Source organism: Oncorhynchus kisutch, linkage group LG19 (genome assembly GCF_002021735.2).
Source record: "Oncorhynchus kisutch isolate 150728-3 linkage group LG19, Okis_V2, whole genome shotgun sequence".
Classification (NCBI taxonomy): domain Eukaryota; kingdom Metazoa; phylum Chordata; class Actinopteri; order Salmoniformes; family Salmonidae; genus Oncorhynchus; species Oncorhynchus kisutch.
Genome location: NC_034192.2, coordinates 9454756 through 9476149, shown reverse-complemented (window position 1 = coordinate 9476149; position 21394 = coordinate 9454756). Strand labels below are relative to the sequence as shown.

The 21394-nt window shown below is 47.3% G+C and overlaps 1 protein-coding gene across 5 annotated transcripts in view; it reads right to left on the bottom strand.

The window, feature by feature from the left end:
• LOC109865083 (coiled-coil domain-containing protein 136) overlaps positions 1 to 21394 on the bottom strand; it is a 51130-nt gene that overhangs the window by 16573 nt on the left and 13163 nt on the right. For all 5 annotated transcript variants that reach the window (XR_004204276.1, XR_004204277.1, XM_031798157.1 and 2 more), the window contains exons 3-5: positions 3020 to 3355; positions 2443 to 2517; positions 50 to 349 (exon numbers count right to left, since the gene is read on the bottom strand). Coding sequence is in view for 3 of the 5 variants with exons in the window: in XM_031798157.1 (XP_031654017.1) it covers positions 50 to 349; positions 2443 to 2517; positions 3020 to 3355 (711 nt within the window). In the remaining 2 variants the exon portion in view is untranslated. The remainder of the gene's footprint in view (positions 1 to 49; positions 350 to 2442; positions 2518 to 3019; positions 3356 to 21394) is intronic.

Sequence of the window (21394 nt, the reverse complement as noted above, 5' to 3'; positions counted from 1 at the left end):
GTAGTTTGGGTTAGATGCAGGGTTAGTGCAGTATATAGTATGATAGTACCGTCAGTCTCTCCCTCCCTCCTCATGCTCTTCATACTGATTTCAGCCCGCAGGGTGGTGATCTCCAGCTCGTACTCTTGGGCCGTGGTGCGGAGACGCTGCAGCTCGGCCCTCAGACGACACAGCTCCTCCTGCAGGGAGGCGATGTCGTTCTCCCTCTCCGCTGCTGCCTCCTCCCCCGCCTGCTGCAGAACCAGCACCTCCTCCTGGGCAGACCTCAGCTCCTCCTGCACCTCCCCCAGCTCACTCTCCTTCTCCTCCTCCAGAGAGTCCATCTCCTCCTGGACCGAACGCAGCTGAGCTAGAGGGGGAAGGAAAGGAAAGGAAAGGAAAGGAAAGGAAAGGAAAGGAAAGGAAAGGAAAGGAAAGGAGAGGAGAGGAGAGGAGAGGAGAGGAGAGGAGAGGAGAGGAGAGGAGAGGAGAGGAGAGGAGAGGAGAGGAGAGGAGAGGAGAGGAGAGGAGAGGAGAGGAGAGGAGAGGAGAGGAGAGGTGATCCTGTCAATCTGTGATTCAGAAAAAAGACAAGCAATGTTGACTTGTACTCTGTCAAGGGCCTTTTGTTTCAGGAAGGTCTGGTAAACACTCTAGTGAACATGTCCTGGCTGCAAAGAGCAGACACAAGAGCTGACTGAGCCAGGGGCAGGGGGAAGATAGGGAAGAAGGAGAGAGCAGAAGAGAGGGACAAGGGCATTAGCTCTGGTCTGGGCTCTCTGTCTCTAAAGAAAAACCCCTGGCGCCTCTGATTTCCTCATTAATCACACACACAAACACACAAACAAACACGCACACACACAAACAAACACACACACACAAACAAACACACACATACTTGACTTTTGAAGTGAAGGGAGATTGATTTGTTTACACAGACATGGCCAGAGCTCAAGAGGCCATGGCTATATGGCTGTGTCTGCAGACCAGCTCTCTTAACACACACTGCACAGAGGAACCACACACCTAGATTACTTCCTGGACTGCAACATTAAGAAGATGTACAGTCTGGGAAGTTCTGGCTCAGACAAAGCTACTTACTTACTTAGTTATAGTGTGAGGTACAGTATAGTATTGTACTGGACAGAGGCTTGTCCTGGGTTAGGGACAAAAGGAGTCTGGGCTCACCAGAGCAAGGGGACAATTCTTGAGCACACACATGGTTGTGCAGTACGTTCACATTCTGCTCTTGAGAACTTTCCTTCTGGGAACATCAATCCCCTCCTGCCTTAATGTTTACAGTCATTCAGCCAATCACATGGCCTCTCTCTGACATCACATGGCATTCTGCCTTGGGGTTGCCGTTACGTGGAGTGCACCATGTACGGAGAGTTCTCTCCCTCTCTCTCTCCTTCTCCCTCACTGTGGATGGGAAACACTGGCTTCGTGTGTGTACAACACCAGAATAACAAAGCCAAATGAGCTAAGACAAACTATCCCTACCTCAGCCAGCCTGCCCCCCCCCCACCTCCAGTCTGCATTCCAATAGGAGTCATGTGGTGAGTGTCACTGCTAGGGGGGAGTGAGAGAGGAATAAGGAGGGAGTGCTGTGTTCCCTCTCACCCCCACACACCCGTCCACTCAGTCACCTACATAACCCCATGTTAATCCAAAATGCTGAGCATCTTCTCCTAAGGAAGTGATATCATGATAAGGCCTCTATGTCGTCTGGAGCCACTGTCCTTCCTGTAACTAATGATGTCTGGTGCACAGAATGAAATAGAACAGAGTGGTAATACATGGATTTCTATGGTCTGGTGTGTCTCTGGTCACGTGACGTCATTCATTCGGTGGCCACCATGTCTCCTGAGGTTGAGCACCATTGAGATATCAGCCAATCATGGAGCTGTACCAGACCTCTTCCCAAGCAGACACATTCTGTGAATACAGTCTAAGATAGGCTTATCTAGCATCATTTATCAGTCATGTTAGACCATTAGACCATATAACTATGGTGGGACTAAGTCATAAGCGAATAGATATAATGTCATATTCATGTATGTGTATTGAAACCCTATTGCACTTCTTACATAGAACAGTTTAGTGTAGAACTTTTGTTTAAACCTATAGCACTGTCAGGTGATGGGGACAGTACACATAGAAAACAAAGAGAGAGAAAAGGAGATTGTGTACAATCCTTGTATCTCTTAAAGTTATGTCCTCTCTCCACTATCACAAGACCCTGCTAGGAGACATGTATCTACAAAAGTTATGTTTATTGGTAACTTTTCCTCAGCCAATACACTATTTCATAAGACAGTAGGGGAAGATAATGGTGCTGTGCTCATTTATCAGAAGTGGAGAGAGGAGAGGTTGTGTATAAGGGTGTGCGTGCTTGTGTGTGTGTGTGTGTGTGTGTGTGTGTGTGTGTGTGTGTGCATACGCGCTTGCGTGCGTGTCTACCTTGCAGTCTCTGGATCTGTCTGGTAAAGCTCTCTGCCTGGTGAGCACTGGCCAGACGCTCATCTTCCAACAGACCTGGGAACAGAGGAGAGTGGGAGAGAGGGGAGGAAGAGAAGAAGGGGGGGATATGAGAGGAGGAAATGTACAAGGAAGAAGAGAAAGGGGGGGGGAGAACAAGTGACTGTGTATACAGTCAATGTGGTGTATGTGAGTCAGCAGAATGGACCACGGGGGAGCTGGGGTCAGGGACAACTGGCACAAGAACCATGACAGCTGAGCAATAGGACCTCCCAACCCCCTCACGACCCAGCTGTGATGTCACAGTGAACTAAACACCCAGCATGCAATCATGGCTACAGCTGTCACACACACACACACACACGCACTCACTCAGACACACACAGTTCCACACACTAACACAAATACAGTCACACTCAGACACAAAATCTTCACTCACTCACTCACACACACACACACACACACACACACACACACACACACACACACACACACACACACACACACACACACACACACACACACACACACACACACACACACACACACAGCAACACACCTTGTAGCTCCATGAAGCTCTCTTCATGTCGTTGAGACACATCCCTGGCCTCCTCCAGCTCCAACACCAGCTGCAGCACCTGGGACCTCAACTCCTCCAAGTCATCCTCCTCTAACATTCCTCCTTCCTCCTCCTCCTCCTCCTCCTCCTCGTCCTCCTCCACTTTCACCTCCTTCTCCTCTCCTTGCTCCTCCTGCTGGCCCTTCTCGCCGTTCCCCAACTCCACCTCCTTCTCTTTCTCCTCCTTCTCATCGTTCTCCTCCAGGGACTCCCTCTCTTTGACCGTCAGCTTGTCCACAATGCCAGGCCTCTCCACCTTCAGGTCACATATGTCATCTAGAGAGAGAGGGATAGGGGAAGAGAGAGAGAGAGAGAGAGATACAAATAGATAGTGTGTGATTTACTACCTCTGTAAACAGCTTAGTCTGCAAACTCCTTTCATACAGAGGTCTGTATTGACCTACAAAGTGGTAGCAGTACTTCTTAACTCATTGACCCTGCTTCATAGGATACGTCCTGGTGTATGAAAGCTGATAGGCAGCTGTGGTTCGCTTGTCTAGGCTTTGAGCCTCCTAACCCAACCCCCTGACCCCCAGTCCCCCCTCCATCTGCTGCCCCATCCCCTGGTTCGATCCTCACCTGGTTTCCACGGAGGAACCCCCCCCCCCCCCCAATAGACTTCACACACACACTCATTCTTGCCCACACAGTCCACTGCCTGATAGTGCTGTCCTCAGACCAAGCAGAAGGCCGCTGAGCAACTTTTAACGTAGTTTTACCTGTTCTACAGAGCCATCTAGTGGGAAAACAGAGGGATATTCAGAGAAACTTAGAGGAAATCAATACTCTCTCTGGAGCTATATGTGTCTCCTTAGAATGTATCTTTAGATACTCTTGAGTCATTGTTTATGCAGCACATGAGGTGGACTCCACTTGTCCTTTTCTCGTCTTTCGTTCTCGCCTATTGTCATCAGGACCCAGGGTGAGGAGGGACATCCAAAAATAAAACCTCTCTCACCTCCCCTCCCCTCCTTACCTCCTGGCTCCCCTCTCCCTCCCTCCCTCCCTTCTCTGTTCTCTCTCCCTCACCCTCATCCTCTTCACCTTTCTCTCACCTCCCCTCCCCTCCTTACCTCCTGGCTCCCCTCTCCCTCCCTCACTTCTCTGTTCTCTCTCCCTCACCCTCATCCTCTTCACCCTTTCTCTCACCTCCCCTCCCCTCCTTACCTCCTGCCTCCCCTCTCCCTCCCTCCCTTCTCTGTTCTCTCTCCCTCACCCTCATCCTCTTCACCTTTCTCTCACCTCCCCTCCCTCCTTACCTCCTGGCTCCCCTCTCCCTCCCTCCCTTCTCTGTTCTCTCTCCCTCACCCTCATCCTCTTCACCTTTCTCTCACCTCCCCTCCCCTCCTTACCTCCTGGCTCCCCTCTCCCTCCCTCCCTTCTCTGTTCTCTCTCCCTCACCCTCATCCTCTTCACCTTTCTCTCACCTCCCTCCCCTCCTTACCTCCTGGCTCCCCTCTCCCTCCCTCCCTTCTCTGTTCTCTCTCCCTCACCCTCATCCTCTTCACCTATCTCTCACCTCCCCTCCCCTCCTTACCTCCTGGCTCCCCTCTCCCTCCCTCCCTTCTCTGTTCTCTCTCCCTCACCCTCATCCTCTTCACCTTTCTCTCACCTCCCCTCCCCTCCTTACCTCCTGGCTCCCCTCTCCCTCCCTCCCTTCTCTGTTCTCTCTCCCTCACCCTCATCCTCTTCACCTTTCTCTCACCTCCCCTCCCCTCCTTACCTCCTGGCTCCCCTCTCCCTCCCTCCCTTCTCTGTTCTCTCTCCCTCACCCTCATCCTCTTCACCTTTCTCTCACCTCCCCTCCCCTCCTTACCTCCTGGCTCCCCTCTCCCTCCCTCCCTTCTCTGTTCTCTCTCCCTCACCCTCATCCTCTTCACCTATCTCTCACCTCCCCTCCCCTCCTTACCTCCTGGCTCCCCTCTCCCTCCCTCCCTTCTCTGTTCTCTCTCCCTCACCCTCATCCTCTTCACCTTTCTCTCACCTCCCCTCCCCTCCTTACCTCCTGGCTCCCCTCTCCCTCCCTCCCTTCTCTGTTCTCTCTCCCTCACCCTCATCCTCTTCACCTTTCTCTCACCTCCCCTCCCCTCCTTACCTCCTGGCTCCCCTCTCCCTCCCTCCCTCCCTTCTCTGTTCTCTCTCCCTCACCCTCATCCTCTTCACCTTTCTCTCACCTCCCCTCCCCTCCTTACCTCCTGGCTCCCCTCTCCCTCCCTCCCTTCTCTGTTCTCTCTCCCTCACCCTCATCCTCTTCACCTTTCTCTCACCTCCCTCCTTACCTCCTTGCTCCCCTCTCCCTCCCTCCCTTCTCTGTTCGCTCTCCCTCATCCTCTTCACCTTTCTCTCTCCACCTCTCCCCTCCAATTCCTCACTTCCCCTCTCCAAAAATATCTCTCTCTCTCGCTCTCTCTCTCTCTCTCTCTCTTTACCTCTCTCTTTCTGGCTCTCTCTCTTTTCCCTTCCATCTCTCATTCTTTCTTCTATCTCTCTGCACTACCTCTCTCTCTTTCTGCTCACTCTCTCCCCTCTCCCTCTATCCATCTCACGTTCCGCCTTCTCTCTTGGGCACGGGTAACAACATACTAAACATGCCTTCTGATGTCAGTGATGCTGAAAGGAGGTGATGCGTGTGTGTCTGCTGCAGTCTCCTTAGTGCGTCACCACTGCTCAGATGGACTCTCACACACAGAGAGATGAAACAGGACGGGTTAGAGAGAGTGTAGCCTTCCATTCCTAAGACATGAGGTCTCATTTACTAGCTCTGTATGCATGTGGGTGTGTGTTATTGGCCAATTAACTGGAACACACAGAGTTCTGGTAAAGCCATTGGGCTGACAATAGTTCCAGTTAGATCAATCAATATTCTAGTAAAAGCGTGTGTGTGTGTGTGTGTGTGTGTGTGTGTGTGTGTGTGTGTGTGTGTGTGTGTGTGTGTGTGTGTGTGTGTGTGTGTGTGTGCGTGTGCGTGTGTGATTGTGTGATTGTGCACCTGAGAGTACACCAAATGTTTCCCTTTGGATTGAAAATATATAAATAATGCGGACAGCACAACACGGCAACACCTGTTTATTAACAAACAGTCAACAACAGGTAATAATCAGATGAACACACACACACACACTGCCCAGTGAAGATGACTCACAGTAGATGAGTCTACTGGTGAATATGAAAAACTCACAACTGAAAGGAAGAGGCTATCTATTAGAAAATGTGCAGTCTACCTCCTACCTCCAACCATAGGCTAGTACCTCCAACACACAGACACTGACCTCTCCCTCTCCCAAACACACAGACAGACACACACTATTTCATAGCCAATCTCTCCATGGTACACACACCCATCCAGAGGGCTAATGTCCTGCGGCTGACAGTGGCACGTCAAAGAGCCCTATGTACTCAGTGAGTACTGTATTCTTACATAACATGCATAGACTGGTAAGGACATAGCCTGTGTACGTAAGTGTGTATATAAGTTATTTCCTGTTTATTTGATTTTATTTCCTGTTTTTGAAAGATAACTTGTTTTATTTTCGGTGTAAGATCTGGGTTTTTGGCGACATCATATTAGCATGGTCATTGAATTCATTCCCAAGTCCCTCTTCCAACCCAGATCTACTCAAATAAAAGACACGACACACTTATCCAACGTTAGCCTGGGAGAAAGAAACTCAGACTTCTTTTTTGAAACACAGCATAACAATTATCATCATGGCACAATTATGGAAGAATATCTGGAGGCTCTGGTTTAGTCTGGATTTAACAGTGATGCCTAAAAGCTAGCAAGGCCAATCTATTTTTTATCAAATGTGATGAGTTGTCAAAGGGAGACGAGACAGGAGTAAACAACACATCTGGAACACAGCAATGTGAGGGAAATGCATGAAATCAAAGAAGGTTCAAGTAAAACTACAGTGCCTTCAGAAAGTATTCATACCCCTTCACGTATTCTACATGTTGTTGTGTTACAGCCCGAATTCAAAATGGATTCAATAGATTGTTTTTCTCACCCATCTACACACAAGACCCCATAATGACAAAGTGAAAACATGTTTTTAGAAATGTGAGACATTTTCTGAAAATGAAATACAGAAATATCTCATTTACATAAGTATTCACACCCATGAGTCAATGCGTGTTAGAATCACCTTTAGCAGTGACTACAGCGTTGACTCGTTCTGTGTACGTCTGTAAGAGCTTTGCACACTTGGATTGTACAACATTTGCACATTATTATTTTTTAAATGCTTGAAGCTCTGTCAAGTTGGCTGTTGATCGTTGCTAGACAGAAATGTTCAAGTCTTGCCATAGATTTTCAAGGCGATTTAAGTCAGAACTATAACTAGGCCACTCAGGAACATTCAATGTGTCTTGGTAAGCAACTCCAGTGTATATTTGGCCTTGTGTTTTAGGTTATTTTCCTGCTGAAAGGTGAATGTCTCCAAGTTTCTGTTAGAAAGTAGGATTTTGCCTGTGCTTAGCTCTATTCCGTTTATTGTTATCCTAAAAAAAACTCCCTAGTCCTTGCCAATGACAAGTATACCCATAACATGATGCAGCCACCACCAGGCTTGAAAATATGGAGAGTGGTACTCAGTGATGTGTTGGATTTGCTCCAAAACATAACGCTTTGCAGTTTTACTTTAGTGCCTAATTGCAAACAATGTGTGTGTATTGGAATATTTGAATACTTGAATACTTTCTGAAGGCACTGTACCTCTAAACTACGACAGAGAAAGAAAGGCCTGACGTGGTGAATGAAAGGCATGAAGAGATTGTCATGTGGGATCTGGTCAGGTTATGTGGTATGAGATGTTATGTCCTATCTATGTCAGCACTATGCGGGTCTTACAACAGGCCATTTCAAATATGGTTAAGTGCCATTTTCAAGGTAATTTAAGCTGTTCCCTCCTCTCTTCCCCTTCCTCCTCCCCCTCCCCTCCTTCCTTCTCTCTGTAATCAACTCTGAGCACCAACATCCTTCTGGTCTGCCACAGGACTGGCTGATTGGTCAGGGATTCTGGCATGCAACCAATGATGCCCCTGCTACAACAGCATCACTGTCACAGGGACCATTCAATAAATCACTCATCATAGCTGTCTGATCCTTCCCTCTCGCCCCTCTCTCTATCCTCTCGCTCTCCATCTCCTTTGCTAATCTTCCTCGCCTAACCTTCTCTCGCACTGTTCTCCCTCTCTCTTTGCCTCCCTCTCTCCCTCTTCTTTCTCTCAGCTAGCCCTCCCTTGCACTCTCTCTCTCTCTCTCTCATCTCTCCCTCTTTATCTCTCTCACAGAAACACAATACTCATTCTAAAGACAGGGTTTGACATCGAAATGCTCTTGACAAGATGAGCTAGACGTGTCTCTCTCTTCTCTCTGACTGAGAAGCCACAGTTAGAACAGAGGACGAAGTCCAGAGCCCAAATAACAACCATAACCACAATTATCTTCCTTCCGCACAACTGTACCCGTAAATAATGACCCCCCCCACTCAAAATCCCAGACCTGTCCCTCTTTGTGTCCACATGACTACGGGACAATCTCAGTGGCTGGTGGTTTGGAAGTGAGGGGATGGGGACGGGGGGCTGTGATGGCAGAATGACTCATACCTCGACACTGCGTCAGAAAACAGCACCTTGGTAACCATGGCCACACTCTCTTCTCTGCAAACACACGCCTTTTCACATAGCACACACACAGTATGCAACACATAAGTATCCTATCACAAACAAAGCAGCTTATTGATGCAGTCAAAGAGATACACCCCCCTTTAGAATACACATGAGGAGAATGCAGTCTTGCACACTTGATCCCATCACCACACTGTTATATCAACTATGGGTTTATGGCTACAGACAATTGTATTGCAGGGTACACAGGGAAACAGAACTAGAGCAATCTTACAGGTATAACAGGTAACTAAGATACTGAAACCATAACTGGGAGTCAGAGCAGGAGTAATGTCATCTCCTAACCGGGGACAGGGACGACGGGCGTCTCTAAGGGACATGAATGCAAAAGAGCAGTAAAAACCATGACACCAATCACAGAGTTTGAGACATACAGACTTACCGGAGGCTAGGATTCCAGCACACACGCACATACAAACACACCCTACAGCCTCCTTAGCATGCAGATACCTGAAGTCCCTGTCCGCTGGGGTGTGAAGCTACAATTCACTTCTGTCTGAATAGCACCAAAGCACTTAGTGACCAGACACATTGCCTCTTCACAGCCCTGATCACTCCTGACAAGTACCATCAACACACTGTCTACACAGTACACACATCTCCCCAGGAGCACTCACGCAAACAAACAAACACACACACACACACACCCCCACACCCACACACACCCACACCCACACCCACACACACACACACACACACACACACACACACACACACACACACACACACACACACACACACACACACACACACACACACACACACACACACACACAGAGAGAGAGAAAGAGAAACAGATAACACTGCTCTGTGGCACAGCTGACACAGTGGAATGAAAAGGAATCTCTATACACTCATGCATCATTTTCAATTTATTAGGCCGAGCATACAAAAACATTGCATTGACGCACGTTGCCTATATGTGGCCTCTGTCATTTTTGGATGCTCTGATTCCTTTTATTTTCAGTGTTACTCTTCATCTCCTGCACCTCAGAAACGGTCAGGTCTGCCACAGAGCCACTCAAGATTCTACAGCTGAGCCAGTGAAAAGAGAGAAAGGTTGAAAAGAATGAGTGACAGAGAATCCGGAAAAAATCCAGTCACCTCTGTAACCTTTCTTTCTCCCCGGGCCAACACCTGCACTGATTACTATTCTGTTGTGCTGCTTCCCAGACCAAAGACAGGGTGCTAGTTTGCCTTCATCACACATTTGGTTTTGTATTTTTTTATTTCACCTTTATTTAACCAGGTAGGCCAGTTAAGAACAAGTTCTCATTTAAAACTGCAACCTGACCAAGATAAAGCAAAGCAGTGCATTAAAAACAACACAAAGTTACACATAAACAAACCTACAGTCAATAACACAACAGAAACATCTATGTACAGTGTGTGCAAATGTAGAAGAGTAGGGAGGTAAGGCAATAAATAGGCCATAGAGGCAAGAAATTATTACAATTTAGCATTAACACTGGAGTGATAGATGTGCAGATGATGATGTGCAAGTAGAGATACTGGGGTGCAAAAGAGCAAAAAGATAAATAACAGTATGGGGATGAGGTAGTTGGCTGTGCTATTTACATATTGGCTGTGTACAGGTACAGTGATCGGTAAGCTGCTCTGACAGCTGATGCTTAAAGATAGAGAGGGAAATATAAGTCTCCAGCTTCAGTGATTTATGCAATTTGTTCCAGTCATTGGCAGCAGAGAACTGGAAGGAAAGGCGGCCAAATGAGGTGTTGGCTTTGGGGATGACCAGTGAAATATACCTGCTAGAGCGTGTGCTACGGGTGGATGTAGCTATGGTGACCAGTGAGCTGAGATGAGGCGAGGCTTTACCTAGCAAATACTTATAGATGACCTGGAGCCAGTGGGTCTGGCGATGAATATGTAGCAAGGGCCAGCCAACGAGAGCCTACAGGTCGCAGTGGTGGGTAGTATATGGGGCTTTGGTGACAAAACGGATGGCACTGTGATAGACTACATCCAGTTTGCTGAGTAGAGTTTTGGAGGCTATTTTGTAAATGACATCGCCAAAGTCAAGGATCGGTAGGATAGTCAGTTTTATGAGGGTATGTTTGGCAGCATGAGTGAAGGAGGCTTTGTTGCGAAATTGGAAGCCGATTCCAGATATCATTTTGGATTGGAGATCTGGAAGGAGAGGTTACAGTCTAACCAGACACCTAGGTTTTATAGTTGTCCACATATTCTAAGTCAGAACCGTCCAGAGTAGTGATGCTAGTCGGGCGGGCGGGTGTGGGCAGCAATCGGTTGAAGAACATGCATTTAGGTTTACAAGCATTTAAAAGCAGTTGGAGGTCACAGAAGGAGTGTTGTATGGCATTGAAGCTTGTTTGGAGGTTAGTTAACACAGTGTCCAAAGAAGGGCCAGATGTATACAGAATGGTGTTGTCTGCGTAGAGGTGGATCAGAGAATCACCAGCAGCAAGAGCGACATCATTGATATATACAGAGTAAAGAGTGGCCCGAGAAATGAACCCTGTGGCACCCCCATAGAGACTGACAGAGGTCCGGACAACAGGCACTCTGATTTGACACACTGAACTCTATCTAATAAGTAGTTGGTGAACCAGGCGAGGCAGTTATTTGAGAAACCAAGGCTATTGAGTCTGCAGATAAGAATGCGGTGATTGACAAAGTCGAAAGCATGGCCAGGTCGATGAAGACGGCTGCACAGTATTGTCTTTTATTGATGGTGGTAATGATATCGTTTAGGACCTTGAGCGTGGCTGAGGTGCACCCATGACCAGCTCGGAAACCAGATTGCATAAGGTAAGGTGGGATTCGAAATGGTCGGAGATCTGTTTGTTAACTTGGCTTTCAAAGATTTTAGAAAGGCAGGGCAGGGCCGCTTTCCAATCTTTAGGGATCTCAGACGATATGAAAGAGAGGTTGAACAGGCTAGTAATAGGAGTTGCAACAATTTCGGCTGACAATTTTAGAACGAGAGGGTCCAGATTGTCTAGCCCAGCTGATTTGTAGGGATCCAGATTTTGCCTCTCTTTCAGAACAAGTAGAACCGGGGGGGGGGGGGCTAGGGCAAGTTGCTGCAGGGGGTGCAGAGCTGTTGTCTGGGGTAGGGGTCGCCAGGTGGAAAGCATGACCAGCCATAGAGAAATGCTTATTAAAGTGATCGATTATCGTAGATTTATCTGTGGTGACAGTGTTACCTAGCCTCAGTGCAGTGGGCAGCTGGGAGGAGGTGCTCTTATTCTCCATGGACTTAACAGTGTCCAAAACCTTTTTGGAATTAGTGCTACAGGATGCAAATTTCTGTTTGAAAAAGCTAGCCTTAGCTTTTCTAACTGACTGTGTATATTGGTTTCTGACTTCCCTGAAAAGTTGCATTTCGCGGGGGCTATTCGATACTAAAGCAGAACGCCACAGAATGTTGTTGTGCTGGTCAAGGGTAGTCACGTCTGGGGTGAACCAAGGGCAATATTTGTTCTTAGTTCTACATTTTTTGAAAGGGGCATGTTTATTTAAGATGGTGAGTAAAGCACCTTTAAAGAACAAGCATGCATCCTCTACTGACGGATGAGGTCAATATCCTTCCAGGATACCCGGGCCAGGTCGATTAGAAAGGCCTGCTCGCTGAAGTGTTTTAGGGAGCATTAGACAGTGATGAGGGATTGTCGTTTGACCGCAGACCCATTACGAACGCAGGCAATGATGCAGTGATCACTGAGATCCTGGTTGAAGACAGCAGAGGGTGATATCTAAGAGAGTGCCCATGGTTACGGATTTAGGGCTGTACCTGGTAGGTTCCTTGATAAATTGTGTGAGATTGAGGGCATCTAGCTTAGATTGTATAATGGCCAGGGTGTTAAGCATATCCCAGTTTAGGTCACCTAACAGTAGAACTCTGAAGATAGATGGGGGGCAATCAGGATTTTCAGGACATTTCTGTATTTTTGGTGGCCTTCCTAAGCCAAGATTCAGACACGGCTAGAAAATCAGGGTTGGCGGAGTGTGCTAAAGCAGTGAATAAAACAAACTTAGGGAAGAGGCTTCTAATGTTAACATGCATGAAACCAAGGCATTTACAGTTACAGAAATCAACAAATGAGAGCGCCTGGGGAATGGGAGTGGTGCTGGGGGCTTCAGGGCCTGGGTTAACCTCTACATCACCAGAGGAACAGAGGAGGAGAAGGATAAGGGTACGGCTAAACGCTATAAGAACTGGTCATCTAGTGCGTTCAAAACAGAGAGTAAAAGGAGCAGACTTCTGTGCTTGGAAGAATAGATTCAAGGCATAATGTACAGACAAGGGTATGGTAGGATGCGAGTACAGTGGAGGTAAACCTAGGATTTGAGTGACGATAAGAGAGGTTTTGTCTCTAGAGGCACCAGTTAACCCAGGTGAGGTCACCGCATGTGTGGGGGGTGGGACAAAAGGGCTATCTAAGGCATATTGGGCAGGGCTGGGGACTCTACAGTGAAATTAGACAATAATCACTAACCAAAACAGCAATAGACAAGGCATATTGTCATTAGGGAGAGATAAGTGTAGCCGAGTGATCATAGGGTCCAATGAGTAGCAATAGGTGAGTCAGGGAGCCAATTCAAGTAGTCACTACTACAATAGGCGAGCTGGAGACAGCGATTCAGACAGCTAGCGGGCCGGGCTAGCAGATGGGCCTTCGCAAACAGGCCTGTTGAAAATACCTCGGACTATTACATCGGCAGACCGGTCGTGATGGATCGGCGAGGCTCCGTGTCGGCAGTCCAGGCCAATTGGCAAAAGAGGTACTGTAGCCCAATAATTAGCTGGTGGACCTCTTCGGCTAGTCGGGAGATGGGCCTAGCTCGAGGCTAGCTCAAGGCTAACTGGTGCTTGCTTTGGGACAGAGACTTTAGCCAGGAGTAGCCACTCGGATTGCAGCTAGCTAGCTGTGATGATCCGATGTTAAGGTTCAGAACTTGCGGTAGAAATCTGGAGATGTGGTAGAGAAAAAGCAGTCCGATATGCTCTGGGTTGATATTGTGCTGTGTAGACTGGCAGGTATTGACCGAGCTGAGGCTGGCTGATGTCCTAGTTGATGGTGAAAGACCGCTAGCAGTGGCTGACTACTAGCTAGTTAGCTGCCTAGCTTCTGATGGGGGTTCCTGTTCTAACGTATAAAAATAGCAGATCCATACCACATTGGGTGAGGTGGGTTGCAGTAGAGTATATTCAGTCCGTAGATGGAAAGTGAGATGAACATATATACGAAATATATACGAGAGAAAAAAATGGGGAAAACGATATTTACGATATTTCCACGGGACAAGACAAAACACACGTACGACTGCTACGCCATCTTGGATCTCTCACACATACACACACACACACACTCATACACACTCCTGAGTGAGACTGATACGAAGCGGGTGACATTGGCTAAGAGACAGAGGCAGAATACTGAGGACCACCACACACACCTACACACCTTATCAATCCATCCAGCTCTGTTCCTTTCATCACTCCCCAAGTGAACATTATCCCAGCTTTTACCACAGAACACACACACACAGCACCCCAGCCTTGATGAGAAAAGGCAGTAGATCGTAGGCCAGAGGAGAGCAGTGCTGGAATATCAATAGGCCTGCATCAGTTCTGTGAAGACATTTAACATCTCTCTCTCCTTCACTTCCTCCATGCCTCATCTCCTCTGGTTCTCTGCCTCTCAGCATCTTCCCTTTCTTTCTCTCTGGCCAGATCAGACGTCATCATTGTAGCAGTGGTGTTTTTAATTCATGTTTGATAGAGCTGTAATGAGTACTTCATATGAGATAGAGAGAGGAGAGGAAGCCAGCAAGATGATGCGAGAGAATGAAATCAAGAGGAGAAAAAACAGCAAAACAGTTGAAGGGAGAGAAAGACTGATGAGTAAAAAAGATGGAGAGAAGATAGCAGAGAGGAGATAGCAGAGAAGATAGGAGAGAGAAGATAGGCGAGAGAAGATAGAAGAGAGAAGATAGGCGAGTCTTTACTGAAGACTCATCTCTTCAGTGGGTCATATGATTGAGTGTAGTCTGGCCCAGGAGTGGGAAGGTTCTGGAGCAACGAACCGCCCTTGCTGTCTCTGCCTGGCCGTTCCCCTCTTTCCACTGGGATTCTCTGCCCTAACCCTATTACAGGGGCTGAGTCACTGGCTTACTGGGGCTCTCTCATGCCGTCCCTGGAAGGGGTGCGTCACCTGAGTGGGTTGATTCACTGATGTGGACATCCTGTCTGGGTTGGCGCCCCCCTTGGGTTGTGCCATGGCGTAGATCTTTGTGGGCTATACTCGGCCTTGTCTCAGGATGGTAAGTTGGTGGTTGAAGATATCCCTCTAGTGGTGTGGGCTGTGCTTTGGCAGAGTGGGTGGGGTTATATCCTTCCTGTTTGGCCCTGTCCGGGGGTGTCCTCGGATGGGGCCACAGTGTCTCCTGACCCCTCCTGTCTCAGCCTCCAGTATTTATGCTGCAGTAGTTTATGTGTCGGGGGGGCTAGGGTCAGTTTGTTATATCTGGAGTACCTCTCCTGTCCTATTTGGTGTCCTGTGTGAATCTAAGTGTGCGTTCTCTAATTCTCTCTCTCTCTCCTCTCTCTCTCTCTCTCTCTCTCTCTCTCTCTCTCTCTCTCTCTCTCTCTCTCTCTCTCTCTCTCTCTCTCTCTCTCTCTCTCTCTCTCTCTCTCTCTCTCTCTCTCTCTCTCTCTCTCTCTCTCTCTCTCTCTCTCTCTCCTCTCTCTCTCTCTCTCTCTCTCTCTCTCTCTCTCTCTCTCTCTCTCTCTCTCTCTCTCTCTCTCTCTCTCTCTCTCTCTCTCTCTCTCTCTCTCTCTCTCTCTCTCTCTCTCTCTCTCTCTCTCTCTCTCTCTCTCTCTCTCTCTCTCTCTCTCTCTCTCTCTCTCTCTCTCTCTCTCTCTCTCTCTCTCTCTCTCTCTCTCTGAGGACCTGAGCCCTAGGACCATGCCCCAGGACTACCTGACATGATGACTCCTTGCTGTCCTCAGTCCACCTGGCCGTGCTGCTGCTCCAGTTTCAACTGTTCTGCCTTATTATTATTCGACCATGCTGGTCATTTATGAACATTTGAACATCTTGGCCATGTTCTGTTATAATCTCCACCCGGCACAGCCAGAAGAGGACTGGCCACCCCACATATCCTCTCTCTAATTCTCTCTTTCCTTTCTTTCTCTCTGAGGACCTGAGCCCTAGGAGCCCTAGGACCATGCCCCAGGACTACCTGACATGATGACTCCTTGCTGTCCCCAGTCCTAGGTTTTGGCCTTTCTAGGGAGTTTTTCCTAGCCACCGTGCTTCTACACCTGCATTGCTTGCTGTTTGGGGTTTAGGCTGGGTTTCTGTACAGCGCTTTGAGATATCAGCTGATGTACGAAGGGCTATATAAAGAAGATAGGCGGGAGAAGATAGGCGGGAGAAGATAGGAGAGAGAGGATAGAGGGGAGAAGATAAGAGAGAGAAGATAGGCGAGAGAAGATAGAGGGGAGAAGATAGGAGAGAGAAGACAGGAGATAGACGATAAGATAGGCGAGAGAAGATAGGCGGGAGAAGATAGGCGGGAGAAGATAGGCGAGAGAAGATAGGCGAGAGAAGATAGGAGAGAGAAGATAGGCGAGAGAAGATAGGCGAGAGAAGATAGGCGAGAGAAGATAGACGGGAGAAGATAGGCGAGAGAAAAGATAGGAGAGAAAAGATAAGCGAGAGTAGATAGGAGAGAAAAGATAAGCGAGAGTAGATAGGAGAGAAGATATGCGAGAGAAGATAGGCGGGAGAAGATAGGAGGGAGAAGATAGGAGAGAGTAGATAGGAGAGATGATAGGAGAGAGAAGATAGGCGGGAGAAGATAGGAGAGAGAAGATAGGCGAGAGAAGATAGGCGAGAGAAGATAGACGGGAGAAGATCGGCGAGAGAAGATAGGCGAGAGAAAAGATAGGAGAGAAAAGATAAGCGAGAGTAGATAGGAGAGAAAAGATAAGCGAGAGTAGATAGGAGAGAAGATAGGCGGGAGAAGATAGGAGAGAGTAGATAGGAGAGATGATAGGAGAGAGAAGATAGGCGGGAGAAGATAGGAGAGAGAAGATAGGAGAGAGTAGATAGGAGAGAAGATATGCGAGAGAAGATAGGCGGGAGAAGATAGGAGGGAGAAGATAGGAGAGAGTAGATAGGAGAGATGATAGGAGAGAGAAGATAGGCGGGAGAAGATAGGAGAGAGAAGATAGGAGAGAGTAGATAGGAGAGAGAAGATAGGAGGGAGAAGATAGGAGAGAGAAGATAGGAGAGAGGAGAGAAGATAAGAGAGAGAAGATAGGCGAGAGAAGATAGGCGGGAGAAGATAGGCGAGAGAAGATAGGCGAGAGAAGATAGGCGAGAGAAGATAGACGGGAGAAGATCGGCGAGAGAAGATAGGCGAGAGAAAAGATAGGAGAGAAAAGATAAGCGAGAGTAGATAGGAGAGAAGATAGGCGGGAGAAGATAGGAGGGAGAAGATAGGAGAGAGTAGATAGGAGAGATGATAGGAGAGAGAAGATAGGCGGGAGAAGATAGGAGAGAGAAGATAGGAGAGAGTAGATAGGAAAGAGAAGATAGGCGGGAGAAGATAGGAGAGAGAAGATAGGAGAGAGGAGAGAAGATAAGAGAGAGAAGATAGGCGAGAGAAGATAGGCGGTAGAAGATAGGCGAGAGAAGATAGGCGAGAGAAGATAGGCGAGAGAAGATAGTCGAGAGAAGATAGGCGGGAAAAGATAGGTGTAAAATGGAATGAACAGTTTCAAAGATTAGGAAAAGTTGAGAGGACATAAATCAAAGCCTAAACCAGACTAGACTAATCACCAGTATTAATGTTTACCCGTTTATAAACCCAATTCAATTTGTTTTCCTTCTGTATGAGGGAAGGGAGATCAATATGAGGAAAATATGTCCTATCAGAGCACCCCTGTCTCTGTGATTTACTAGATTATGAATACACCCACCATCTCTCACACACACAAACAAACACACACAGAGCGAGGGCTTATAAAATCCATATGACTAACCTGACTACACACAGGGCCAGAGCAGAGGGGATATGATATACTGTAGGATGATGAAAATGGAGGACAAAGGGCATTGGAACATAATGTTATCGATTTGACTCTCTCTCCCCTACCTCTATCATTCATATCCTAATTTTCTACTAACACATTAAGGTAACAGCCCCCTCACACTCACAAAGATGACCATCCACACACTCAAGTCCTACACACACTGTCAATGTCTAGTAGCACCGCATAGACACAATGCAGTCTTCTTGGGAACAGTCTCATGGTCCCATTTGGAGAAAACACACACCTTAAACTACAGTTATGTGCAGAATCCTCACTTAACTCGCATCCCCCATTCCAATGAGCCCAACCATCTTTTGTATTGACGTTGCTCCCTCAAGGACAAAAAATCCCATTCAGAAGAGAAACCATGACTGGAATCTAGCCATGTAATGAATTCACATTCTCACGAGACAAATATGTAGGTTATGTCAGCCGAGATCTTTCATAAGGTTTGACACACACACACTTGTTAGAATAAAAAAATATGTATACGACCGTACAAGGGCAGTCCACACCCACGAGCCCTTTTGGAGATGGCTCCTATCTGGTTAGTAAAGAGCAGGGGTACTCAAATACTATTTGAGAAAGTCCGGACAGATATTGTCATTTATTGGTGTGGTAACAAACCCCCACCAAGCGATCCAATGAGACCCCAAACTGTTCACACCCCTCTTGTTGGTGGAGAAAATGGTGCAGTTTTAAAGCTAAGTTCATGCAATTCTACACATTTTGCCATCTTATGTGTGTTTATACAATGATACTCTACATGACCAAAAATATGTGGACACCTGCTCGTCAAACATCCCATTCCAAAATCACGGCCATTAATATGGAGTTGGTCCCCCCTTTGCTGCTGGGAAGGCTTTCCACTAGATGTTGGAACATTGCTGCGGGGACTTGATTCCATTCAGCCACAAGAGCATTAGTGAGGTTGGACACTGATGTTGGGTGATTAGGCCTGGCTTGCTGTCGGCGTTCCAATTCATCTCAAAGGTGTTCGATGGAGTTGAGGTCAAGGCTCTGTGCAGGCCAGTCAAGTTCTTCCACACCAATCTCGACAAACCATTTCTGTATGGACCTCGCTTTGTGCACAAAGGCATTGCTGAAACAGGAAAGGGCCTTCCCTTGAAAAACAGCCCCAGACCATTATCCCTTCTCCACCAAACTTTACAGTTGGCACTATGCATTGGGACAGGTAGTATTCTTCGTCCGTCGGACTGCCAGATGGTAAAGCATGATTCATCCCTCCAGAGAACGCGTTTCCACTGCTCCAGAGTCTAATGGCGGCAACCTTTACACCACTCCAGCCAAAGCTTGGCATGGTGATCTTAGGCTTGTGTGCGGGGGCTCAGCCATGGTAACCCATTTAATGAAGCTCCTGACGAACAGTTCTTGTGCTGACATTGCTTCCAGAGGCAGTTTGAAACTCGGTAGTGAGTGTTGCAACTAAGGACAGATGATTTCTACGCGCTACGTGCTTCAGCACTCGATGGTCCGGTCCTGTGAGCTTGTGTGGCCTACCACTTCTCGGCTGAGCCGTTGTTCCTCCTAGCCATTTCCACTTCACAATAACAGCACTTACAGTTGACCAGGGCAGCTCTGGCAGTGTAGAAATTTGACGAACTGACTTGTTGGAAAGGTGGCATCCCATGACAGTCCCACGTTGAATGTCACTAATCTCTTCAGTAAGGCCAATCAGCTGCACATGTTTGTCTATGGAGATTGCATGGCTGTATGCTCGATTTTATACACCTGTTAGCAACGGGGTGTCCACATACTTTTGTATGTATGTATGTATGTATATATATATATATATATATATATATATATATATATATATATATATATATATATATGTAGTGTACCTGAGTGACACATCAAAATCAATGGGGGCCTCCTGTTGGTTGAGGCCCCCATGGGCACATAATCTGGCCATGGTAACTACAACAGTTATATAGCTGGTTAGTTAGCCTTACATACCTACCTAGCTAACATGGGCTGGTAGATGATCAACTGGAAATTCCTGACAGGTTATAAATAGCTCTCTAAGGTATGTCAGTGAATGACATAACAAGAGGAAATCTGCACATGCACTACCAAATTTGGGATTCCATGGTAATGAACAAAATTAAGGGTTACTATTTACCAATTAGTAACTGTTAGGTTGTATATATCACAGTTATATTATATTCAGTAGGCCAACTGATTAGAGTGACCAATAATACACCCAACTCTGTGCCCATGTGCCACCTGCATACACACAGCCTAACACAGACACACACTTCTCAACACCCCACCAACACACCACTTCACACACAGCCTAACACAGACACACACTTCTCAACACCCCGACTAAAACATCACTTCACACACAGCCTAACACAGACACACACTTCTCAGTACCCCACCAACACACCACTTCACACACAGCCTAACACAGACACACACTTCTAAACACCCCACCAACACACCACTTCATACACAGCCTAACACAGACACACACTTCTCAACACCCCACCAACACACCACTTCACACACAGCCTAACACAGACACACACTTCTCACTAAGTCTATACTGTAACACAGTCTAATAACATAGCTTACATCTAAAGCAGGAAACACACTGAGAATCTCACTGCCGATGTGTACTTATCACAGTGGGAGGCCATACCTCCTCTTGCTAGACAAAAGCGTTACCTGCTGCGTGCCGACTTGGTAGCGACGAACCTACCGATTCAACTTGTAGAATTACAATGCTCATTAGTAACTTTTAACCAATCAGAAAAAAAGAGTGCATTTTCTCTGTACATCCACGGATGAGCCAGTCACACTACATATGCAATGGGTAGCTAGCTAAGTGCACAGACGCAGTGCACAAAACATGAAATACTTCCTCCAAGCTAGCTAACCACTGTATCTAGTATTGACATTATAATTAAATCACAATGGTTTAGCTAGTTTACCTGAAACTGCTGAGTTAGTGCAGTGTCATTAGTTAACATTAGAGAGCATCCCAAATGGCACTAGGGGAAAGCTAGTCAGTTGAACAACTGAATGCCTTCAACTGAAATGTGTCTTCTGCATTTAACCCAACCCCTTTGAGTTAGAGAGGTGCAGGGGGCTGCCTTAGCATCCACGGCGCCCGGGGAACAGTGGGTTAACTGCTGTTCAGGGACAGAACAACAGATTTTTTACCTTGTCAGCTCGGGGATTCGATCCAGCAACCTTTTGGGTTACTGGACATACACTCTAACCACTAGGCTACCAGCCGCCACTTACTATTCCCTATATACTGTAGTTCACTACTTTACATAGACCATAGAGCTCTGGTCAGAAGTAGTGCACTATATAGGGAACAAGGTGCCATTTGGGACGCATATGGTCATTCGAAACAGGATTTTCATAGCGATTGCCAGCCAGGATACAGGTTACTGGCAGGAAGGAAGGGAAGGCTCAAGAGGCCTCGTTTTTGCTGGAGAGATAGACAGAGAGGGTAACCTCAGGCAATGGGTCACGATCCTGAACTTTTCATCGCC